At 38.0% G+C, this 10,266-nt stretch overlaps 1 protein-coding gene across 2 annotated transcripts in view; it reads left to right on the top strand.

The window, feature by feature from the left end:
• The window catches only part of EVC2 (EvC ciliary complex subunit 2), a 190,675-nt gene that overhangs the window by 88,481 nt on the left and 91,928 nt on the right, over window positions 1-10,266 (top strand). For both annotated transcript variants that reach the window (XM_069070014.1, XM_069070019.1), the window contains 2 exons: window positions 2,504-2,679; window positions 9,752-9,911. In XM_069070014.1, the coding sequence (XP_068926115.1) occupies window positions 2,504-2,679; window positions 9,752-9,911 (336 nt within the window). The remainder of the gene's footprint in view (window positions 1-2,503; window positions 2,680-9,751; window positions 9,912-10,266) is intronic.

The following is a 10,266-nucleotide window of genomic DNA, read 5'->3' as shown; positions in this document are numbered from 1 at the left end:
TTAGTTATCCTCTTGAAATAATACTTCCATCCGATGAAATAATACATTATTCTTCATTTTTTTAAAAAAGCCAGCGAACAAAAAACCTTTTTGCTTTCTTTTCCATCAGGGAAACAAAATTGTATTTTATATGCACATGGTGATGCCTCTGGATGAAACACTAATATATCAAAACCTGCAGAGCTAAACTAGGGTGAAGAGTCTGGGGCTTTGATCTTTGGTGTTGACCTCTGGAGGAGGGGTACATTTCTTCCCCAGGGTGGTTCTCTAGTCAGTCAGTCCCAGACCCATGGACTTCTGTCAGCCCCATAGCATGTAATTATCATTGCTTCTCCTACCTCACCTTATCCTGGGCCACCACTCCCAGGGTTCCATTGCCATATCACCCATATCTCATGGCCTAACTTCCCCTATTGCTGTACTCATGTTGATCATATTATTAATGAACATCAGCTGACAGAATCTCAAGGTTTTACTGCACAATAGGCAAACTTTCCCCAGTTCATCTCTGCCCTGCTCTTTCCCATAGTAGCCTCTCCGGCTGGGGTCTCTGATCACAGTCAACCTCCTGAAGTCTCTTAACCCCTTCCACATGGGGCCTTGAGTTCTCTCCTTAGTTCTGCCAATAGAACTACAATCCAAATACAAACACGTACACAAGTAGATTTGCCAAAGGTGTCAAAAGTCCTAGTTTTAACCCTACAAGTCACCAAGACATTCTCCTCACCCACCTTCTGACACTGAGATCCTCATTTCTATGTTGGTTTTGCTATTTCTTAGTCCATTCTCTGTATAGCATAGACACATAAGCTATACAGATTTTTTTCCCCATCTTTTCTTACGTGGACAATTTATTGAAGCATGATTGTTGAGGACTTAGCAGTCAGGAGTTTCAGATCTGCCATTTACTGGCAATGTAACCTCTGAATACTTGGTTTCTTCATTTGTAAACTGAAGGGGGTAGTGCCTACATTCTGCTTCCCAGGTATGTCAGGAGAGAAAAAATATTCTATACTCTGTAAGTCATAAAGTGCTGTGGAAATGACAGCTGTCATTATTTTTGCTAAAATAAATAGCTTCTTAGGAGTGCCATAGGAAAATGTTTTGTCAAAGTGAAAACAATAAATAAATGTGGATTATTAAAATAATATTTAGAAATAAAAAATAAATTTTTGATGAAATTCAATATAAATATATTTTTTCTAGGTTATTGATCTGATCATGTTATTCCCCCAAACTTTACTCATTCAGATCCAAAGAATGATTCCCTGTTAGCTCTAGGGTGAAATATAAACCTTTTGATCGATAAATTAAGGCTTTTCAGAACTTGGCCTCTTCTTGTCTTTTCAGTGTTCCTATTTCTACCTTTATAACATCTCTCATATATACATATACACACACACATATACATATATATGTATGCATGTGTATGTGTGTATATATATATTCCCTTCTTTCCACTCACTTGTCAGCTACTGATGGTGCTGGACTTCATCACCTCTAGCTTCGGCCACTGCAATAGTCTTCTGATTGGTCTAACAGGCCCCTTTCTATTCCATTTCATCTTCTATTCCAAAATGATTTTCCTCAAACACAAGCTGGACCGTGTTACTCCCTTACTCAATAAACTCCATTGGCTCCCGATTGCCTCTAGGATCAAAAGTAAAGTCCCTTGTTTAGTATATAAAGTCTTTCACAAATCCCTATCTTTGTAGTCATCTTATATATTGCTTCCCCCTTGCCCCCAGCATACACGTTTTGGTCCTGCTATACTGACTTATTTACTATTGCTGGCAGGAGTTCTTTGTACCATCTAACTCTGTACCTTTTTGCTGACTGTCCCCTATACCTGCAATGCCCTCGCTGTCTGCCTTCCCTGGCTTGCCCAAATCCCACTTTTTTGCAAGAAGTCTTCCCAGGTCTCTGCTCTACCCCAGTACCTTTCCCCCTGAGATTGCCTTCCAACTATTCTGTAGGATCTTAGATCTATCTAGTTTTTCACCAGTTGACTCCCTTATTAGAATGTGAGTTCCTTGAGCACATGGACAGTGTTGAGCCTTTCTTTGTAGCCTTACTTCTTGGCACAGTCCTGAGCACTTAGATCAACTGATGCCATGCACTCTGTGACACTGCCATTAGGACCTTCTGGCTCATCCTTGTGCATGATATCTTATACTGTCCATTCCCCACATCCGGAATGCTCTCTCCTCTCCTCTTTGTTTCAGGATCCGTGATTCTCCTCATGACTCAGCTCAGTTATTCTTCTCCTCCAAGGCTACCTTCCACATCCTCTGTATGTATCTTATCCATATCTGTCTTCATTCATGTTATCTTCCCCATTAGAGTATACATTTTCCTGAGGGTAGTGACTGTTTTTACTTTTTCTCTATATGCACGGCGTCTGGCATAAAAATGCTCTTTGATGCATATTGTAATCTGCTCATATAAATGAGAAAATAGACTAAAAGTAAATTACCTATATCTTTCTCCTGTTTTCAAATAGGAGAATATCGAAGAGTTAATGGACTTTTTACAAGCTAATAAGAAATACCACCTGAGTAAGCGATTTGGCTACAGAAAATACCTGATACAAACCTTACAGTCATTAGAAACCCGGGACCAAAGTCTTCTGAACACAGCAACAGCTCAGATAACAAGCCTTATCCACAAAAATGAGAGGTAATTGAACATTGAAACTTCCAAATAATAAAAAATCGTTACCAGGAAAGAAGATGCTCTTTTGGCGATTCATCCTTCTGTCAGAGGTCCTGAAATAGAGAATTCTAAGAGGCTCATGAAGCAATGGTAGGGCTATTAATTGCCAAAGACATTAGCTGTTAAGTCATGCTACAAATTCTGTGCAAAAGTATTGGGTGAATATCAATCATTTAATCACATGTGTATTATAGGATCATAAATTTAGAGCTAAAGGGTTCCACAGAGGTGATCTCGTGCATCTCCATTGTTTTAGAGGTAAAGAAACTGAGATTCAGAGAGGATAAATACGATGGTCAGTCAATAAATATTTTTAAGCACCTACTATGTGTCAGACACAGTGCTAAATGCTTCCCCAAGGTCACATAGTACTCTTAGAGGCAGGATTTAAAACCAGATCTTCCTGATTCTAAACCCGGTGGTGTATTCTCTATGGCGTGCTGCCTAAGCAATAGCCAATTCAATTTCTTCATTTTACAGAGGAGGAAACTGAGGCCCAGGAAAAGAAAGTGACTAGCCAGAGGTCTTGTAGAATGTTAGTGGTGGAGCCAGAGCTAGAAACTAGATAATAAAACTGGATACATGGGTAAGTAACACTTGAATGCTTGATGCTGTCTGAGGACTACTATGATCCTTTTCAGGAAATACCAATTAATTCTATATGGGAAGCTGAGCATAGTTGGTCATGGGGAGTCCTAGTGACAGAGTAAGGTTACTCAACATCAAGCCCTGTGTCTGTCACTAAATAGCAATATGTTCTAGGGAAACTATTTCCTTTTCTTGTACCTCAGTTTCCTAATCTATGAAATTAAGTTTGAAATTAAGATCTTTGACTCCAACATTCCATATTTTATGCTATAAGGCCCCTTTCATATCTAGCATTCTGTGTTCCAAGGTTCTAGCCAACTGTGACTTTTTCTATTCTGTGTTCTAAGGCTTAGTCTACCTGTAGGATGCTCTGCTTCAGTTCATTATTCTGGACATCAAATTCATTGAATTCCCGTCATTCTTGGCATCAGATCCACTGAATTCCCATCATTCTTGTCCCTGAAGGTGTAATTTTTCCATTCCCAAGAACCTCAGCAGACATTATCTTTCTGCTGTTTTGGCATCCCCTTGAGATGGGCTTTCCCCCTCCCCTCCTTAGCAGCTGGGAGAGATAAAGAGAGAGGGAAATTTGGGATTTTCTATTTGTTTAATTTGATGTCTTTGGTTACTCATTCGTGCCATCTTTGGCACTTCATAGCAGCACTTAAAGAGCTGTTTATCTCATCCATGTTATGAGCAGATGTGGTTTATTTTTAAGCTTTTATTTTAGACTTAACAATGTTGTTGTTTTCATTGTATCCTCATGTCAATTAATATTCACTTGCTTCTCTAGAGAGGCAGCATGCCATAAGGGAATGAACACTGACTGTTCTTGGGGTTAGAAAACCCAGGTCCAATTCCTGGCTCTGATATGTATTAGACATTCAACCCTAAGTAAGTCACATCACATCTGGGAGTCTAGTTACTTCTTCTGGCTAATGGTGATGCTCATACTTTCATTACTTACCTCCCAGCACTGCGATGAAGACAAGGATTTGGAAACTTTAAAGTGCCAAAAAAAAGTGGGTTATCCCATTATTATATTGAAAAAAAAAAGCAGTTTGTATGAAGAGCTGACATTTAAGCTGGGAAGACCTGGTTTCTAGTCCCATTACTGACCCAGTTTGGCTGTATGACTCTGGTCAGATTTCTTAACTCTCAGTGCTCTAGGCAACTCTAAAACCGTTAGGTTGCAAAAATGAATCTTTGTGGTCAAGCCTGGCCAATATAATTTTTAAGGATTCATATTTGATTTTTGTTGTTCTTTTTTTTCCTCTGGCTCTTTTTATTTCACTTTGAATTAGTTCATATAAGTCTTCTCATGATTCTCTGTATTCCTTACATTCACTGCTACATATAGACTTTTAATATTCCATTATGTTCATGCACCACAGTTTGTTTATCCATTCCCAAAAGAATGACATCAACTTTCTTTCCATTTCAGTTTTTCTCCAAATAGCAATCAATTTGTCACTTAAAATTAATTGAAATTTTCCAATTAATTTATTTTATATTAAGGGACATTTCAATTGACTTGAACTAGAAAAACCAACATTGTAGGATCATAGAATTTAGAACTGGAAGGAAGAACCTCAGATATTATCTAGTGTAATCTTGTCATTTTATAGATGATTTCCAGAGAAATAATAGCCCAAGCCTTTTGACTCCTTAGTCTAGTGTTTTTCCCCCTGAATCATGATATTTGTCATACTTCTTTGAATAAGGACTCCCAATGGGGGAAAAAAGTAAGATGATTAGGAAGAAGTTATAAGAAGGTTTGATCGAGCTGTCTAACATTGGAATGGGCTGCCTTCTGAGGTAATGGCATTGGAGGCACTCAAACAAAGTTTGGACAACTGTTTGTCAATAATCCAAAGAGGAAATTAATGCTTAAGATTGTATTTGGGCTAGATAATTCCTGGAGACCCTTCCATATTTAAGAGTCTTTAATTCCCAAGTAATATTTTTGAGTAGATGCTAGTGAGACTAATACTTTGATGAGAATGTACTAATGGGTTAACTATCTTCATTAATACAGTTACTGACCCACAAGGTCAAGGGAATGTTAGGCATAGCATAGTGGAAATACCACTAAATTTGGAATCAAATCTTACTGGCCATGTGATTTAACGCAGATTACTTTACTTCCTGAGTTTCCATTTCTTTGATTTGTAAAATAGGGGAGTTGGACTAGCCCAAGGGTTTTAAACTGCTGTTCATGAGCCTTTAAAAAAAAAAAACAACTGTTGTTGATATTTTGAGAGCTGTATTTCAATAGAATTAGTTTTCTTTGTAAACCTATGTATGTTTTATGCATTAAAAAATTCATTCTGGGGGTGGCTAGGTGGCGCAGTGAATAGAGCACAGGTCCTGGAGTCAGGAGAGCCTGAATTCAAATCCGGCCTCAGACACTTAACACTTACTAGCCATGAGACCTTGGGCAAGTCACTTAACCCCAATTGCCCTACCCTCCTCCCTACCAAAAAAAAAAAAATTCATTCTAAGAGAGGGCCAGTAAGGTTTAATGAGACTCTCAATTCCAGTTTAATTCAGTTCATCACTATCCCAAAATGAACTGGCACATTCAGGAACATAACCAGTCATTGTTGCTTTGAGACAAAGCTGATCAAGTCCATTTCCACTTGCATATGACAGTTCATGAAAACAAGCATCATATCTCCCCCCAGATCCTCTCTTCTCCATCCTCATTTTCTTTAGCTGGTCCTCATGTAGCATGAAATTAAGGCCTTTCATCCCAAAATAAGGAGCAGAGATGCTAGTACAGCATTTCTGATGTAGCCAGATAAAGACAGAGTACAGCAAAGCTATCAGCCTCCTATGGATACTATGTGCAGTGCAGCCACACATTATCTTTTTGCCAAGTCAGAGGAGCTAGGTTCAGATCCCAGCTCGGACACTGGCTTCTATATCTCTATATCTTCTATATCTCAATTTGATCTCTTGCCTAGATAATATAGTTGGACTGATTCTTCTTGATTAATAGATAAATGTCATCCTGGGGGGAGGTTTTCAGTAATGTGTCACAGGGCTCTCTCCTTGGATCTGTCCTGTTTAATGTTGTTACCAGTGTCCCAGATGAAGACATGCTTATTAATTTTGCAAATGATCCAGAACTAAAAAGAAGAGCTAATACTATAGATCACAGTAAAATTCCAAATTGTTTTGACAAAATGAAACAATGATCCCAAACCAAAAATGTAACATATTACAGAGCTATACAGATGTTGAGTTGAGGTCAGTCAGTGAATTGTAGAAATACAGAATGAGGGAAACATGATTTTTCAATATTCCTTCTAGGAAAAAAACTACTGATGACTTTAGTTGACTTATAAGCTCAGTATGAGTCAACAGCTAGATATAAATATTAAAAATTAATTAAAAAAATGCGTTGAGTATGCCTAATCTCCATTAGTAAAAATATCATTCAGATCAGGACTGAAGACTGTCCTGCTATACCCTGAATTGTCTAGATTGCACCTGGATTATTTTGTTCAGTTTTCACATTTCATTATTCATTTCATATTTCATATTTTGAAATGAACATTAATAAATTAAAATGCATTGCAAAGAGGTTATTCACATTGATTTTAGTAGCTATGGAGCACAGATCTTGGAGTAATAGTTGGAAGATAACGGGGGGAAGATTTGAGTGTAGTGAGGATTTCCTAAAAATTGGAGCTGGGTTATACTATCATGAATGAATTTACCTAAAATCTATTTAAATCTACTTATCCAGTCAGTGTTCCAATGACAAATTCCTTGTGGCTTTTTGTCTCATAGAACCATAGATTTAGAGCTGGAAGGAACTTAAAAGGCCATATAATCTTACTTCAACAATTTACAGATGAGGAAATTGAGATCCATAGAGGTTAAAAGACTTGCCCAGGGCCATACAGTAAGTTAGCAGAGTTGAGATTTAAATTCAGATCTTCTGGAGTCAAGACTAGGTTTGTCAAAAGGAATAAATTGACCCTAATCCTCGATGCCCCTTCATGATCTTAGTGATCAGGAATGGATCACATAATCATCTTGCCAAAGAGGAAAGACATCCTGGTGGTGGACAAGAGCCCTTCAGTAGGAAGCAAGAAACCTGAGTTCTGGTCCTACCTCCCTACTAGCTGTATGACCTTGAAGAAATCACCTAAGGGCTCTATGATATCAATGCTAATAATATGCCTGCCTGGTAGCAGGGGATTGGATGTAATGAAGTCACTAAGTCTCTTTGAACCCTAAGATCTTTTAAGTTCCTATGACCCAGTCGTATCATCATCGAGCATCCTTGGAAATAAGGTGACTTTACAGAATCTGAATCTAAGTACCAGGGTCTACTTTTAATAATGGCAGGTTAAGATCACGGAAAGAATACTGGCCTTACAATTCAGAGAGGAAATTTCTTAATCCTATCTCTGATAACTTGCTGACTCTGTGACTTTGGGCAAGTCATTTAAATTATAAGCTACAGTTTCCTTATTTGTAAATTGGTCTTACACAAACTACTACTAAGTTCACAGAATGGTTGTGAGCCATTTCCCCAAACTGAAAAGGCTATGGAAATCAAAAGTTGCTATTGTTGTTTTTGGTAGAATGCAGAATATTTTACACTGCTCCCTGGATGAAGAATAAGGGGGTTGTGCTGTAATTGATAGAACCCTAGGCTTAGAGTTAAGGAGATGTGTTTAAATTGCTCAGACATTGCTCCTAGTTGTATGACACTTTTACTGTCTAGTTCTGTGAACCTGTCTCAGCCTGTTTCTTCATCTGTGAAATGGGGATATTATTACCCATAATACCTACTCCATAGGGTTGTTATAAGGGAAAAAAAAATGAGATGATAGATAGAATCGCTTTTCAAATCTCAAAACTCTAAAAATTCCTGTTACAACCATCCTTACTATTACTTTTAGTACTACTAACATATGGAAATCTAAAGCCACACTGGACTCTGATTCTGAAAGTAGAGATCACGAGTCCTTCGGTCTAGGAGCTAGGAGTTCTAGTCCAAACTGTCACTAACTAGCTTTGTGATCTTAGGAGAAAAAAGAAGTTAGTTCACCATTCTGGGCCTTAGTATAAGATAATGTCACTAGGTTAGATGACCCAAAATCACTCATCAGCTCCAGTAACAGTCTGTGGTTCTATTACCATTCAGTTAATGAGTTCACTGATAAAAAAAAAAAATGCTGGTAGGTATAAAAAAAAGTAATTAGGAAACCTAGTGCCTCTTTCTCACCTTTCATGAAGACAATGATAATGATCGATAATACATTTGGGTTCTTGATGTATCTCCTCAGTTGAGTGTATGCCAAGGATTCTTATTCAGTCCTTCTAGGATATACAAGTTCATTTATGTTGTATCTTCCCTATAAGCAGTGAGCCCAGAGCCTCCATGACACAGTGAATCATTTTATTATGAGTTAGTTGCTGTGACCAAAAAAATAAAATAAAATTTATCTCCTCAGCGGCAACCTTCTGGGTGTGAGTCTCTCTGAATTGTGGTCCTTAAATAATAACAGGCACACAGACTCTCCCTCAGCCTGTAATTGAAGTCATTCAATAGGGCCTATTGGGCTCCCAGCCTGTAATTGAAGTCATTCAATAGGGCTTATTGGGCTCCACTGACATAGATTTTGAGAACCCAGGGCCACCTCTGTGCCACAGTGAGTCATCATAAGACGACTCTATTCGAGAAGGCCAAGTAAAAATCATTTACCATTTATTTTTAAATGGCCTCCCCTTAAAAAGCTGCTGCTTCTTGTTTTTCAGTCACTCGGTTGTGTCCAATTCTTTGTGACCCTGTGGACTATAGCATGTTAGGCCCTTCTGTCTTCCACTCTCTCTTGAAGTCTGTCCAAGTTCACCTTCATTGTTTCCATGATACCATACCATCTCATCCTCTGCCTTCTCCTTCTTTTGTCTTCAATCTTTTCCAACATCAGGATCTTTTTCAATGAGCCCCATCCTTTCATTATGTGGCCAAAGTATTTAAGCTTCAGCTTCATTATTTAATCTTTCGCTGAATAGCTGAATTATTTCCACTAAGTAGTAACTGATTTGACCTTCTTGCTATCAAAGAGACTCTCAAAAATCTTCTCCAGCATTACAGTTTGAAAGCATCAATTCTGCAGTGCTCAGCTTTCCTTAGAGTCTAACTCTCACAGCCATGCCCTGCCACTGGAAAAACCCTAGCTTTGACTATACAGACCTTTGTCAACAAGGCAACATCTTTGCTTTTTAGTATGCTATCCAGATTTGCCACTGCTTTTCTTGCAAGAAGCAAGTCTATTTTAATTTAATTTCATGGCTGCAGTTGCTGTCTGCAGTGATTTGTAGCTTGTTAACTTTCATAAAACATAATGTTGCTCTGAAGTTGTCAGTCTTAAATATTAATTTGGAAACTATAGTTTTAATTGTATATATTTTAATATAGAGCTGGGTATTTGGATGAAGACCAGATGGAAACACTGTTGGCTCGAGCTCAGGCAGAAGTTCTTTCTGTTCAACACAAATTGGAAAATGATTTGAAGCAAGAAAAGAAAAAACTTCACCAAAAGCTAACAATTAAGAGGAGACGTGAAATGATGCAAAAGGTAATATAATGAGTGGACAGGATGCTAAGTAGCTCCCTTTGATATATAATCAGCAGTGCAGATAATAGCACCAAAGAAAACTGTCAAACTCTTATCCTGAGGCTTAAACAAAGATAATTGTTGGCATTTCAAATCCAAGAATTTTCACTGGCCCCCCACTCATGGAATTTTTAATTTCTTAAGCTCTGTCTCCTGGGATCCTTTATTTCTTTCAAGTTCCAGCTTAAGTTTCACCTTCTCCAAGAAGCCTTTCCTGATCCCCTTTGTTGTTTATGCCTTCCCTTCATTGATCATCTATCCATCCATCCATCTATCTATCTATCTATCTATCTATCTATCTATCTATCTATCTATC

This window comes from Petaurus breviceps, unplaced genomic scaffold (assembly GCF_028583685.1).
Source record: "Petaurus breviceps papuanus isolate PSGF00001 unplaced genomic scaffold, PetGlider_PUasm1.0 140, whole genome shotgun sequence".
Lineage (NCBI taxonomy): Eukaryota > Metazoa > Chordata > Mammalia > Diprotodontia > Petauridae > Petaurus > Petaurus breviceps.
The sequence above is the reverse complement of the archived record's forward strand: the minus strand, read 5'-3'. Positions and strand labels throughout refer to the sequence as shown.